The sequence below is a fragment of the Phodopus roborovskii genome, unplaced genomic scaffold (assembly GCF_943737965.1).
Source record: "Phodopus roborovskii unplaced genomic scaffold, PHOROB, whole genome shotgun sequence".
Taxonomy (NCBI): Eukaryota; Metazoa; Chordata; class Mammalia; order Rodentia; family Cricetidae; genus Phodopus; species Phodopus roborovskii.
Genome location: NW_026126540.1, coordinates 4,302,038 through 4,317,806, shown reverse-complemented (window position 1 = coordinate 4,317,806; position 15,769 = coordinate 4,302,038). Strand labels below are relative to the sequence as shown.

Sequence of the window (15,769 nt, the reverse complement as noted above, 5' to 3'; positions counted from 1 at the left end):
ATATACATTATTACATTATTATATATCAAACCCAGAGCCTCATGTGTGCTAGCAATCACTACCAGATAATATTCCAACCCCCTCGGGCTTTAAAAAAAAATTTTTTTTGTTTTGCCTAAATAATTTTCATTTTCCTGAACTATAACTTCTATCTTCCTCAAGAACAGTTTACCCTAATTTGTTCTACAAGAGGACAAATAACCAAATCTCCAAGGTTAGTATCTGTCCAAAGTACACAAGTTTAAAAAAAAAAAAAAAAAAAAAAGAGGATGCTTTTGTGTTTAGTTTTTCAGTTTTTATATCCTGGGTGCTTAGGAGCAGCTTCCTAGCTTGTTTTCCATAGTTGAGACACTGGATCAGACAACTACTCAAAAATTTCTTTCAAAACTTAATCACAGATTTACTTTTTAGATTTTTTCCCCCTTATTTCTACACATTAAGAGACTACAACAAATAGTTTATATGCCATGCCATCTGTAAAAGCATATTTAAAAACATGATCAACAAAGTTAATCCACTCTCCTGAGTAGAAAACAGTAACAAAAATGTTTTTATTTTGAACATGGTGACAAAAAAACATACAGAAATTTTGATAAAATTCAATTTCTGTTTTGTAAGAAATAAAAACCACTCCCAATACACCAATTTATTAATGTAACTTTGAAGGGTAACAGAAGCATAGGATTATCATTTCTCTAACTTGAATGGAGCAAAAGCATTAACTTATGGAACAAACCAATAAAATCTAATTAATTAAGTTATAGTCACTTATGATACAGACTTATAAAATCTTTTTTGTTTGGACCAATTATCTTAAAACATCACAAAAATCTCTCCAATAAGATAGAAGACCAATAGTCAATCAACTGTGACTACCCTTGAAGTATACATGACCGCAAGGATAAGGAACAGTATCTAACCATCTTCACATTAATCTTAGAACAGTGTTTCATTAGAAACATCTGAATGATCACTGAAATCTTAAATTGATTTGTATACTAGAAATGCTTACTTAAAAAACATAAATGGTATGTTTTTAAAATCAATTACTAAAATATAGTGAATCTTATCTTTAAAAAAATTGCTTCTCCTAAATTTATATTACATGTGACATAATCATCATCACTATCCAGTCTGTATATTCATGTCTTAGATGCTGATATTATGATACCGTCCTTCAATTTTTTAGCCACCCTAACCACGGGTAGTTTTTAAGACAAATGTTATTGATTGGGAGAATGAAATAGGAACTATGATCTTACTTCATGTGTTTAAATCTCTTAAATAAAAGTGTCAAAGATTCTGATAAAAAGCTAAGAAAATCTTACAGAAACTACTTCCACTTTCCCTCGAATTTAAAAGGATTCTGTGAGTTCTACCTAGCCCAATTTCCACTTTTTCTTCCTAAAAGGCAAGTTGCTAAAGTTCTTATCTAAGTTCAGTCAAGAATGTAAAAACTTCAAGAGCACAGAAAGGGTTCATATAATGAGAACAAATGAGCAAGCATCCAGTGCTTCAGAAGCTATGCTTTAATATAAACTTGCCACTTTACAATTTATTTTCTTTGGGAAATTGCTTTATCACCTTTTTCCATTATCAATTTATGTATAAATAAGCTGCACAAAAACTTTGCAGGACCTAAAATATAGTTTATTTTGCACTGGCATAAGACTGATTATCTCAGGATAAAATCAAACAAATAGCAAAGAATAAACAAAAAGTAAGTATAATTTCCTGCAAAAATGTTACCATCATTAAATTTAGCATTATTAAAAAAATACAACTTTTTATCCAGTTTATGAAGCCAAATTCTTGAATATAGAAATCCACAAATCAGCACTCTTTTCTTTAAAAAAACAAAACAAAAACACCCACAATGGCTTAAGATTGCATTTATATAAATTCAAATCTTATTTATAATTCAAATCTTATCTGCAATTGACTTTTTCAAAATTTATTTTTAAGTAACAGTGGTTTACTGAAATATTATGTACCATTTTGATAGTTAAGGGATACTAAAAGTTAATCCAGAAAATTTTACTTGCCTTCTATATGATATGCTTAAAATAATAATAAAAACCCTTAAAAATATAGTCTAAAATGTTTGAAAATTATAACTTGTCAATGGTAATACTTAGTTACCACAACAAAACATTTTATATCAAATCAAAACTCCTAACTTATTTTAAAATCAGTTGCACATGATAGAGTGTATCAGCAGTTGACTCTACATAGTAAGTAACTTCTCTCTTTTTAAGTTTTATTTATCCTCTTAGTAGCTTGGGATAGAACAAGAGAATAAGATCTTTAAATCAAAACAGGAATTTCACTATACCTCACAAAGTCATATTTTACCAACATATATATGACCACCACCACCACCACCAAAACAAAACAAAAACCCCACCCCAACCAACCTCCCCATCGCAAATGACAAAATCTTTCTTGCACCAAGTTATACTAGCAGGATACACTTTTACACTTACACACACACACCCCAAAAGGGGAAAAAAAAAAAGAAAAAAAAAAGAAAAAAAAAAAAAGCCTGCAAGGTCTAATAAAAAAAAGTCAAATTAATAACAGACATTAATTTTTATGCTCTCTTTTAAAAATGACTTCTCTAAGAGTTGATCCTAATATTACTGGTTTAAGGATTAGGCTACTATAAATAAAACAAGACCTATCTTGAGTAAACTTTATTATTATTATAGATGCTAAAAAGTACTATATTAGGTGTTCAGAAAAATTTGTTTTTGTTAAATATCAAGCATATAGTTTTTATGTTAGAAAAAATGACAATAAACAAAAAGGGCAGACTATTAAGAAATTTTATTTCAAATGCTAAAGGGAAATATAAACAGAAATGAGAGTTGCTGTATGCCTGTCACACTAAAGCAGCACAATAATATTGGTGTTTAATATTTATTTCACTACGCCAATATTTACGTGCTGCTAGAGCGGAACAAGTATGTCAGATATCCAAACATAAAATGAACATGTGATGATAACCATATCATTCAGAATGAATTTCCTTAAATTTCTAGAGCAGCAAATAATGATTCGCACCTTGACTATAGTATGTAAACCATGATGTGCTGCTATAGTACTTTAAGGTTCCAAAATAACAGGATTCAAACAGAAGAACACAATCTTTCAAGCTTTATTATGAAACAAAAACTAAAAACCAAGAACCTAAGAAGTTTTTATAAACTTACCTGCAATATTAAAAATCGATTATGGTCCAAGTCAATTCCATGGCTTCTAAGAAGATTTCCAACATCTTTAAATGTTCTCTTTTTCCCACTTATATGATAGACAGAAGTGTTATCTCTGTAGGCTGTTCTAGATACATAGAAGTTACTGTTAGGAATAACTTCATAATCATCCCCTTCCTGTTTTTAGGAAAAACAAAACCAGAAAAAAGGTTGGTATTAAGTCACTGGTCTGGTCCAGATTTCATTTACTTTATACTGAAACCAATTCAATGGATTAAATATTTCCTAAAAATTTCTTGTATTTTGACAAATACACACACACACACACACACACACACACACACACACACACACACACACACACACAAATAATTTGTCCTTATCTCCCCCGAATTTAATATACAGAAACTGGTAATTGTTCTAAAATGAATTTAAAAAAAATTGCTTTAGCAGGGACTAAATACTTCTCCAAGTTATTCAGTTTTTCTCAAATATCTCTAAAACCAAAAGCCCAATCAAGCAAACAAAACTTTAGCACCAAACAAGCCAAAAAATATATTTGAATTAGAGCCAAGGAAGGGGGACAAGAGTCCCACTGTATTTAAAACAACCCTACCCCAATCAACCTAATAACCATGTTGACTGGTTAAAAAGCTATACAGGATGAGATAATTTAAGGAAAATATTAACGGAAATTTTTTTGGTGGTGGTCTTGTGGGGGAGAACAGTTTGTCAATAGGGTGTATGTAGGTGGTAAGACACAAGATACCCTTTGCACCTTCCTGAACAGCATCCCTATCATCATTAATTGAAAGTAAAACCATAAAAATCTCATAATTATATACCTGATAAAGGGAATCAATTATGAATCTATTTTAGCATTAAAGTTCATTCATTTTTTAAGGCTCTATAATATTTAATTTTAGACGAATCAAACTTAACAGGCATTGGAATATCTATTGGCAATCTATTTTCTAACTCAAAAGTACAACAGAATGAATTAGGAAGCAACATTAAGTTAGATGCTTCTGTGAAATTTATGTTTAAAAAAAGACCACCCCCCAGCACCTAAATTACCTAATCACTTCATTATGCGCATTTCTTTCTTACTTTTGGTTTTTTTGAAATATTAACTGCCTAAGCTAATAATTAAATAGACGAGAACCCCCCACACACAGAACCATGTAAATAATCTGGTCATTATAATTCTATTTCTAGAAAAACAAAAACATTAGCCTGACCTCTATCATTAAAAAAAACAAAACAAAACAAAACAAAAAAAAAAAAAAAAAAAAAAAAACCAAACACAAACAAACAAAAAACCATCACAGGTAGTTCAAACCTTCATTTCATCTTACACACACACTGCTACTTATAACATTCAATGTACGTTGAAATAATAAGGGTGGCAAAATCAGTAAATTATTACATGTTAAAGATTAAAACGTTTATTCTAAAGCAGTAAAAAAGTGTAACTTAAAAATGAATCCTGTATTTATAGTGCATGAATACTACTTTAGTCCTCGGGGTTCCCAAAAATCAGTTTTCTTCCAAAGAGTTAAAGTAAATATGGTCACAGAAGTAATATTTCTTTTGCTTTAATTATACAGAAAGTGTAAAGAAACAATTTACATTTATAATAACAAATGTGCCATGGTGTTCTTTTTTCTTGCTTGAAGTTGCAAGTAGAAAATAATTGCTTACCTTATCAATTATCTTTTGAAAATGAACTTCTACAGTACAACTCTGAATATCCTTGTGTTCATCAGAATTATGTATCAACACTGACAGCTTTTTAGACCTTATTTTTTGTGCTCGATAGCCAAACACAAAGAGCATGGAATCAATAACATTGGATTTTCCACTGCCATTTGGCCCAATAATACAGGAAAAGCGCTGTGTAAAAATAAATAAAAAAAAAATTAAATTTAAAGTCACACTAATTCTACTAATTTTAAACAATTTATAGTAAAAAAACTAAAGGCATTTAAAAGCTTTCATTGTTGGAAAATACATAATTTGGGTTTTCTTTCTCTTTAGAAATAAAAGTTTATTAAGAAAAGGAAAGCACTCCAAGAATGAGTGGGCTAGTGAGCTCAGTGAAAAGCATTCACTCCAAAAAACCTACTTTTGAGTTTTCTGACATCATGTTTTACTCTAGCACAAGTTTTAACATTTTAAATAAAACCATATTCAAATTCTAATCACGACATTTTATAAAAGTCATTACAACAGCCAACGGGAAAACATTCCCTTCTAATAAAGATTCCATTCAACATGAAAACCTTATTGCTTATTGATACAGAGATATCAAAGATACCAGATAAAGAAAACCTAATTCCTGTTGTTGAAATCATGGGCATATTTATGTGTGTCTGAGGGTGTGTAAAGAGCCAGGATAGTTAGAAAACAAATACTTTGCAATAAAGCCAAATACCTTATGGAAAGGTCCCAAGATTTTCTCTCCAGCATAGGACTTGAAGTTTTGGTTTACAATGTGAGTTATCATTAGACGAGGAGCTCCAGCTTCACTGGCCATTGCTGGAGGCGGGGGTGGAGGAATACTACTCAAAATCTCTTCTAAACTTCTGTTATCAAGTTCTTCACCTGGAGTCTCTAGGTTAAAGGAATGCCAGAGAGGGGAAAGCCTACATTAGCATAATTAGGTGGAAGGCAATCGACTAGAGGGATGTTATTTAGGAAACCTAGGAATCTATTTTCCACAAATATATCCTAAACATGAGAATGGATAATATTTCACCTTAGTTCCATGAACAAGAAAATTCGTGAAAGTACCACCAGTCATAAAATTCACTATACTGATCAGAGGAGTCAAAACACCACACCATAAAGCAAACCTGCGAATATCACAACAAATGGATTCCCTGCTTCCTATATAAAACAGGAGATGCAACCCAAACCACAGGAAGTCCAACTCTACATGGCTCAGCAATTAAGCTCACAGGAGTTTCACAGTAGCTCTTAATTTCTACACTCGGAATGCTACACGACCTCAAATTCTATTTTCTCTTTGAAGGCAATCTAAGGGGCCCGGCTGTTTTTTTTCTCTTGCAGGAGACTCGAGTTCTGTTCCTAGCATCCATAGTGGGCGGCTTAAGACTGATTATTACTCCAGGTCCATGCATTCTACGTATGTGTACATACCCCCGAACCAAACACACTTTAAAAAGTAAAAATTAATATTGCACCAAAAAGAAAAAAAAAATCCAAGGGTGAGGTTGGAGCGAAGCAACTCTGCATCACATTCAGTCCAGTGTAGGGGCGGAGAGGCGCTCAACAACTCTGGGCTGACCGTACCGCGTACAGCCGAGACATCAGTGCTACTCCAAGACGTCACAGAAATCCACGACTCCTGTTTCCCGCTCACCCTCATCCCTTCCAGAATTCGTTGCAGCAAAAGCTGCATGGAACTCCTCTGAAAACCGTAGAGTGGCTTTCCCGAGCCGCACTTCTGGCAACACCGACCTTCCGACGTCAACCTGTCGCCTGCGCCCCGGCAACCCCAGCGGGTCTCCGCAAGCCTCCGGCGCACCCAGGTCCCGGGCCCGTCACTCACCTGCAGCTGCAGCGTTGTCCGCTCCGCTGGCCGGTTGCTCCCGATCCCCATCGCTGTGGGCGCCGTCCGGGGAGGGCGGCGGCCCTTCCTCCTGGCGGCAGACAGAGGAGGGCTTGGTGCCCTTCCGCCGCATGGTGGCTGCGGCAGGAGAGAGCCGGGAGTCAGGTCAGCCCGTAGCTCGCCTCCGAGGCTCCGCCGCCGCAGGACGGGCTCCGCCCATGACCCACCCGCCACCGTTTTCCCCAACCCCGCTAGCAGGTAGCGGTTCCTCAGAAAAGTGGCTGCCGCTAACACCGCGGTAGAAACCGGGAGGGGTAGGTCTTCCTACGTCCCAGGGAAAGTGGGAAAACCTAGTCGCTCTTGCAAACGCGCCCGGGACCACTCGCTCGCTCAAGCCACCCGCCCCCGTAGAGCCATCTCCCAAGCGAAGGACATCTGGTGACAGTCCCACGCCGTCGGGGCTGGCGATCGGAATTACAGAGAAGAGTCCGTCCAGCTGCGGGTCTGCGTGGCTACCCTCGAGAGCAGCAGCGCCTGCCCCGGGACTCGTCGTCACCCGCTCTCCTCTCCCCGCCATTTAGATGTTGACGCCGGGACGTCTGGGGGCGGGGGGGGGGAGCTCAGGTCTCTCCTCCTTATGGCCCAAGCGAAAAAGGCTGCCCGAAGCCGGAGTCACCCGCCAGACACGGATAAGTGGGACTCGGGCAGCGTCTGCTCCGGATGGGTCACTTTCCGGGCTAGCAGGGGTCTATCCCTCCCGGGCCCCGGGCGGAGTCCCGTTCAACAGGCTAAGCCATACCAAGTCCCCAGTCCCCTTGCAAGGGAGAGGTGACGGACATGCCGGGGAGGAGGGGGGCGCCCTGGCCCAGGCAGGCTCGCAGCCTCCCCCAGGAAGACGCTGGAGCCGCCGCCCGGCGGCCGCGGGGGAGGGGTGACAGGCGGCGGAGCTCCCCAAGCCGCCTCCGCCGCACTTGGCTGCTCGGGCTCCAGGCCTCTGTACCCGGCAACCAGGGGACAGGAAGAAAAAGAAGTGTGACAACCTGATCCCGAAAAGAAGGACTTTACCAGTCGGCAGGTCTCCTCCGAGCAGGGCAACAAACCGTGGGACGGTCGCCCCCCGCCTCGCTCCTGCCGGTGTCTCGGCTCCGGGTCCTTCACTCGAAAATGGCGCCTAAAATCCAAACTCGAACGGAAATTCGTTACAAATGCGCGCAATGGTTTCTGGGACCCGCGAATTTGAAAAAAAGTGCGGCGATTCCCACCGCCATCTTCGGGCCGTTCGAGCGCATGCGCGGGCTCTACCTGGGACAGTGGCGCGGGGGCGGGGGGAGTTTCGACTGAGAAGGGACGGCAAGGAGGGTTGCGCCTTCCTTATGGTCTTTAATAGAGATAGGACTGTAGAAACTACAGCCCTCCGCATTGTTGGGACCACAGCACTTGGAAAACTGGGGAATTTACTGGCGGATTTTGATAAAGAGGAAAAAAAATACCCAGCAGGGTCCCGCCCACAGCTGTAGGCGGGGCCCAGCTGCCCAGTAACACCCTTCTGTGAGAGGGCGGGCTCATTTAGGGGCGGGGTTTAGAGCCAGCTCCGGTGACTGGCACCTCACAAGTATCGCGGGAACAGGGAAGGGAGAACGCTTTTAGCGCTTAGAAATCACTATGGTGACGGAAAGGTCGGGAGGCTTCTCGGTAACTGGGTTTAGCTCTGAGAGCAATCGCCGCTGCTTTCCGGGAACTTGAGGTAAATTTCTTCACCTCCAGAACCTCTGAAGAAAGAGCGTGGAAGCCGTAGTGGTCGTTGGGACCTTCCTTCCCTTGCTTTGAAGGCAGGATTTGCGGAGGATTGGTTATTTTCCATCTTCTTCCAGCCAGTAGGACTCTCTGGGTGTAGATATTGGGATGTGGAGTTTACTGGTAAAGCGAGGAGACTGGGATTAGTGAGTAATCTTGTGGTCCACATATGAATAGCAATGATTTTTTAACTGTTTGTGTTAATGTCACTAATGAAACGTTTTGGATTTAAAATAATTATTTGGCCAACAGGGCTCCCAATGGGAGAAAGGATTTGCTGGTATTAACTAGTGGAATTAGTTCATAAGTGGCATTTGTGTGCATTGCACTGTAAAGGAATGACCAGGATTATTAAACAGATGTGATAGTTCCTGTTCCCGGAGAACTTAGTTTCGTTAATGGACTTTTAACCTGAGTTTGAGGATAGTGGTGGTTGGGATTGAGTTTCTAACTCTCCGAAAATTGTATGCCAAGTTTTGTGTGCTTGTGCTTTGTTTTCCAGGAGGGTTAGTTTTCCTTTAATTTTGAGACACGGTCTGAACGCCTCTACCCCCATGTTAAAGAATCACTGATTGATTTGATTGCCATCAGTACTTATACAATAACTTTTGAATTTAGAACTGTTAGCCTCTTTCTTTCTCTTTACCTATTTAGGGTCTGATATGTTAGAGCAGCAATAAACCTGTTTTAAGAATGAATTTACGTTGTTGGTCTGAAATGTATTATGACTTTTAGATGCATAAAACATAGTTTGAGGAAATACTATAGAAGAGGACACTTCCAAGTGTAAGAGTCTGTGCAGTTTGGATATCAGTGTGGATTGAATAAGCATTTGCTTAACCTTATAATGTACCTTTATGTTTGTAGTTGAAAATAAATGGTCTTCATAAAACAGATGCTAACTTAAAGCTCAATGAATTGGGGTGCGTGTGTATGGAGGACTGGCAGAGATATATATATTAAGGGGGTTCTCTTTAGGGGCTTCTGGAGTCCTTTGTATTTCCAGATGTTGTAAAATACTACAAAACTGAGTGGAAGAGTAGACTGGGGCAGGGTAGATGGTTTAGTGGTTAAAAGCACTTACGACTCTTGGGACTTAGGACCCAGGTTCAGTTCCTAGCACCCACATAGCAGCTTCTAACCATCTGTAACTCCAATTCCAGGTGATTCAGTGCCCTCTTTTGGCCTCCTCAGGCAGGAGTAGTGCATGAGGTACACATGTATATGTAAAATCAATATAATAAAAAGGTAGACTAGACCACATTGAAAAGTGTATGTGCTAATCAGAGCAGAATCTACTAGAAAAATGTAAATTCAAAACAGGAGGCTGTAGAGATATTTCTGCAATAGGAAAACCTGCTGCTTTTGCAGAGGGCCTGGGTTTGGTTCCCAGAACCCACACTGGTCAGTTCATACCTGCCTGCAATTCCAATCCAGGGGATATGACACCTGCTTCTGGACACCAACGGTAATAGACAAAGACATACAATGCATAACGCAGGCATTCACATATACACATTAAAAAATAGAAACAACCCCAAATCCTGTTATTTCTTTGGCTATATGATTGAGCAGTTTACTCATAAAGTATCTCTGGGAGTGTTTATTTACAAAAGTCAACAGATAATGTCTATTTTATAGAGTTGCTTGTAATTGATGTTACTTATGTGGTGACATATTTAAAGTGTGAGCTGAGTATCAATAACGCCATATCAGATTTGAGGAAGAGTAGCTTATGAAGGATCTTGAAAGGGAAGTCAAGAGTTTAGCTATAAACTGAGTGTGGCTATTTCTGTAATCTGAGCATTTGGGAGACGAGGCAGGAGGCTTGCTATGAGTTTAGACCAGCCTGGTCCACACAGTGAGTTAGAACCAATGCTATACAGTGGGGGCATGGGGAGAATGGGGATAAGGAAAAAAGTTATTAGCAAGTACTGAGGTGGGAGTGGGTTATATTACAGGAAAAGAGGTCAGTAATAGCTTTAGTTAGATTATTAAACAGTCTTTCATGTGGTAGGTAGGAAGTAGTATAAACCCTTACAGACAGTCAAATATTGCTCTTGGTGAATCTTTGAATGAGTGAAAAGGTAACAGGAAGAACATAAATGCTAGTTTTACTGATTTGGATGATTCCTGTCAATATGAAAAAGGTGTTTTTTTTTTTTGTTTTTTTTTTTGTTTGTTTGTTTTTTTTGACAGGGTTTCTCTGTATTGCTTTGGAGCCTGTCCTGGAACTCATTCTGTAGACCATGCTTGCCTCAACTCAGAGATCCTCCTGCCTCTGCCTTCTGAGTGCTGGGATTAAAGGTGGGCATCACCAAGGCCCAGCTTGGAAAGTTTTAACAATTAATGTGGGAAGAAGTGCTTTTCAATAAAAGTTGATGTAATTTTATGTAATGACAGCATCAAATTTAATTGAACTTAACCATGCCATCTCAGATGTTTTTCTTCCTTTTTACTTTTTTTTGAAACAGGGTCTCATATAGCTCAGGCTGGCCTTGAATTCACTATGTAGCCAAGGCTGACTTTGAATTTCTAATTTTCTTTCCTTCACCTCCTTAGTTCTCGGATTAGATAGAGTCAAGCATCATAATTCGTGAAACATTTTCATAACAGCCAAAATTAAGTTACATAATGAAGAAAAGCTACAACATGTTCTTTGTAGCTACAGAGTAGGCATAAGTCTGATTATGAACATGATGAAATAAGACTTTCAGGGATTGGGAATGTAGGCTTAGTTGGTAAAGTGCTTAAGAGGCCCTGACTTTGATTCTCAGCACTGAATAGAACCCCTAATGGGGGGCTGGGGAGATGGCTTAGTGGTTAAGAGCTGCTCTTCCAGAGAACTGAGGTTCAATTCCTAGTACCCACATGGCAGCTCACAACTATCTGTAACTCCAGTTCCAGGGTATCCAACACCCTTATATACACAAACATGCAGGTAAAAACACCAATGCACATGAAATAAAACAAGACAACACTAACAGCAAAACAACCCATTATGGATGGCATACTCCTGTAATGCTAGCATTCAGGTAGAAAGACAGGAATATATAAATTCCAGATTAATTTACACAGTTATTTTAAGGCTAGCCTGGATTACTTTGAGATTCTGTCTCAAAAAACAAAACAAAAGTTTGTCTAGACCTTAAATTTTAGCACTCAGGAGGCAGAAGCTGGTGGATGGATTTCTTTGAGTTCAAGGCCAGTTGGGTCTCCCTAATGAGTTCCAGGACAGCCAGAGCTACACAGTGAGACCCTGTCTCAAAAACCAAACAAAAACATCACCACCAACAAAAAACAAAACAACAACTAAACAAAAGAAAGACATTCAGAATGCATGTAATTATTTTTTATGTGTATGTGGTGTTTGTGTGCTGTGCTCGTGTGTGCTTGTACAGACTAGAGGTAGATATCTGGTGCTTTGTCAATTGAGCCATTTCCCAGCCTCATTAATGTAATTTTCAAGACGGTATTAGGAGTACAAGAAGTAAAGGCATGTGGCTAATTGTTGCCAATACTCCTGACACTCCTCCTGGAATTAACATAATCTAATTCTAAAGAGAAGTCCATTTAAAAAAGACCAGATTGCAGTCATATCCAATCTAGGAAGTATGGCTACTTCTCTCTTTCCTAGTCTAAAATGATCTACCAACAGTCCTTATTTGCAACACCAGACAGTCTGAAGAGGCCTTTCCCTTCCCTCCCCCAGAATGAGAGCACCTGTCTATAATTACAGCTTTGGTAGGCTCAGGCAGGAGGATCTTAGTATTAAAGCTAGTCCAAGCTATATAAAAGATCCTATGTTAAAAAGGGAAGAAAAGTTTTTACGCTATAGAAAGAAATAAGAATTCAAAGAGAAAATTAGAATTAGAATTTAAATTTTCATTTACAATTCTTTAAGAGCCTGGTTGAGTGTTGTCATAATTATAATAATGTATGTTGTGTTTACCTTATAAAAAGATTTTTAAAAGTCTGAAATTATATTTAAGAGCAAATCTTTAAAAATATGTAATCATAAAATTTAAATCATCTAGATATAGGGTAATAAGCAAATGTATTTAATAATGCATAGTTGGAGAATATTGGGCAAAGTTATTGTTAATAAAAGGTCTACAGAGCGAGTTCCAGGACAGGTTCCAAAGCTACAGAGAAACCCTGTTTCGAAAAACAAAACAAAACCAACCAAACAACAACAACAACAAAACTTCAAACAATATGTAGGGCTAGGGCACAGTGCAATAGCAAAGCACTTGCTTAGTACCAAAAAGGGGTGGGAATAAACATCACTTCTCCTTGGGTTCTTCCTAGTCTCCATCATTAAATGTATATCTCCCCAGAGAAGTGTTTTAGTACCCACCAAATTTATTTTCATTTGTACAAAAGGGGTTGAATTATATTTTACAAAAATTTTGTTATGTGTGTAGGCATGTGCTATGGTGTAGGCATGTGCTATGGTGCACACGTGCATGCACATGGAGGCTGGAGGTAGATACCAGGTGTCCATCTCTATCATTTGCCACCTTAGTTCTTAAGACAGTGTTTTTCACTGAACTCAGAGCTTACCAATTGGCTAGCACTGCTGGCAATTCTGGATATCTATAGATCTGTATGCCCTGTGCTAGTGTTACAGACATGCTAGCTTTTTCCATGGGTGCTAGAGATCCAAACACAAGTCTCATGCTTGCACCATAGTCACTTTACCCACTGAGCCATCCCACAGCCTCACTCACTATGTACTATATATTTTTAGATTAGTCTGAGCACAAACTGATATTATTTTTATACTTCATAACACAGGCTAAAGAAATTCCACAATAATTTCCATGATTCCTTGTTCTCACTGATTTGTCACATGAAAGCAGGTATGAACGTTTCTACTTGTATTATGTTAACACTTGGATTTTGGAGCTTTTTGGATTTTAGATTTTTGGATTAAGGATGTTCAACTTGTACCATACAGGATTTTGTAATGAACATATGTCTATAACTATATATCAAAGTAGGGAATTTCCCAAACAGGACATTTACCTGCTCTTTGACAAATATAAAATTATTTATCTCTATTTCAGCCCTGGATTCTGGGCATGTTCATTTGTCTACCTGGATAATAGAAAATGCTATCTTTGTTGAGCATGGTGTCATACACTTTTGATCCTAGCACTTAGGAGGCAGAGATAGGTAGAAATATGTGAGTTTGAGGTCAGCCTTGTCTACATAGTGTGTTTCAGGACAGCCTTGTCTACATAGTGAGACCCTGTTTCAAAACAAAAGAAACAAAAACAGACCAAAAACTTATCTTGTCATTTATTTGTATTTGAGGCTAGGCATTACTTTATGCTTTTCATTGCCCATTTACCATGTGTATGCAGCGAACTGTAAGTCTTTTTAAAAATAGAAATACCTGGCCCTGGAGAGATGGCCTTTTTTTTTTGTTTTTTTTGTTTCTTATTTTACATTTCGATCCCAGTTCCCTCTCCCTCCCATCCTCCCATTCCCCCTCTCCCTGTCCCATTCCCCACCTACTCCACAGGGAGGGTGAAGCCTTCCAGGAGGGATCATCAAAATCTGTCAAGTAATTTGGGGTAGGGTATAGGCCCTCTCTCGTGTCTCCAGGCTAAGGGAGTTTCCCTTCTTGGGGAATGTGCTCCCTGAAGTGAGAGGGCACTTGGTAAGAGTGCTTGTTGCTCTTGTGGAGGACCCAGTTCAGTTCCCAGCATTCACATGGTGGTTCATAACTGTCTGTAATTCCAGTTTCAGGGATCTGATGCTGCCTTCTTACTTCCATGGGCACCACACACACACATTGTGCACATAAATGTATATAAACAAAGCATTCATATAAATAACATATATACATCTAAAAAAATATAAGTATCTCATATTAATTAGAGTTTCTCATTGCTGTGAACAAATATCTGAGAGAAGCCACTTGAGGGGGAAGAAATTTCTCTTGGCTAGTAGTTCAGAGGCTGTGGTCTGTTAAGTGGCCATCATGGCAGCCATCACAACAGAGAACTGGTTCAGTCCATGGTGGCATGAGCAAGGAGAAGTAAAGCTGGGCCAGGAACAGGGCCAGACTATAATCCTTTGTCCTCCACCGAGGCCCTACTTAAGGTTTCCTTATGCTCCCAGTGTCACAAACTGGGAACCAGGTATTCAGACACATGAGTCTCTGTATGTATTTGTGGGGGAGGTCATTTCACACTTGATAACATCTATCTTCAATATCCATGATTAAATGATGTTAAAGGAGAGCATGCTGTCATATTCACCCTATTTCTATATCTTACCAATCTATCCCTGTCTAGTGATTTTTGTGTTGCTTTTTGCCTCCAAGCATACTGAATACTATCTTAACTAAGGCCTTTTATAGCTACTATCCTATTTCCTTTCACTTACATACTATCTACTTTTGCAGCAACAATAACAACAACAACAACAATAACCACACACACACACACACACACACACACACACACACACACACACACCTTATCTACCCACCTAACTACCAGTTGTGGTTGTGGAAGCTGGTCTAAAATCCATAGGACAATGTCTAGGAGGTTGGAGGTTGAAGTAAGCGTTTATGTTGCACATCTGAGTCCAAAGAAGGGAAGCTGTTTGTGTTATCATCTAGAGTCAAACCCTTCTGTTCTTACTCTTCTTCAACTGATTGGATTAAGCTCAGTCACATATGCAAAAGAACATGTTTAACGTTTTAAAAGGTGATGATAAATGCTATGACTTGTTAAAAGTATCTTTCCAACATTTAGATTAGTGTTTGTTAAAAAAAAAAAAAAAAAGAAAAACACTGCTGTCTAGCCAAGTTGACATATAATATTAACCATCAATGGGATCAGCAAGGGCCTGGACACTATTAGGAGAACTTTCCAGGTTAAATACATGCTTTTCCTTTTGGGTTTTTGAAATTCTATCTGTTTTCTGGCTCCCAGTCCTATTCATCTCCCCTGCTCCCATTATTTTTTACATACCATCCATAGTCACCTTTATAGAACTCAGTTCAGATAAACTCACCTAGAGTATGAAGCAAATAAATTTAAACAAAACAAAACAAAACATTATAGCAGGGCTATGGTAGCCCATGCCTTTAATCCCAACACTCTGGGAGGCAGGGGCAATCGGATCTCTGTGAATTCAAGGCCATCCTCATCTATAGAGC

At 38.9% G+C, this 15,769-nt stretch overlaps 2 protein-coding genes across 2 annotated transcripts in view; one reads left to right on the top strand and one right to left on the bottom strand.

Annotated features, from left to right (window-relative positions):
- Smc4 (structural maintenance of chromosomes 4) overlaps nt 1-8,070 on the bottom strand; it is a 32,578-nt gene extending 24,508 nt beyond the window's left edge. The window contains exons 1-5 of the mRNA XM_051198779.1: nt 7,858-8,070; nt 6,793-6,930; nt 5,653-5,831; nt 4,920-5,111; nt 3,216-3,392 (exon numbers count right to left, since the gene is read on the bottom strand). Coding sequence (XP_051054736.1) covers nt 3,216-3,392; nt 4,920-5,111; nt 5,653-5,831; nt 6,793-6,925 — 681 coding nt within the window. The 5' untranslated portion in view covers nt 6,926-6,930; nt 7,858-8,070. The remainder of the gene's footprint in view (nt 1-3,215; nt 3,393-4,919; nt 5,112-5,652; nt 5,832-6,792; nt 6,931-7,857) is intronic.
- Nucleotides 8,071-8,390: 320 nt separating this feature from the next.
- The window catches only part of Ift80 (intraflagellar transport 80), a 98,625-nt gene continuing 91,246 nt past the window's right edge, over nt 8,391-15,769 (top strand). Inside the window, exon 1 of the mRNA XM_051198802.1 lies at nt 8,391-8,536. The gene's annotated coding sequence lies outside the window, so the exon portion shown is untranslated. The remainder of the gene's footprint in view (nt 8,537-15,769) is intronic.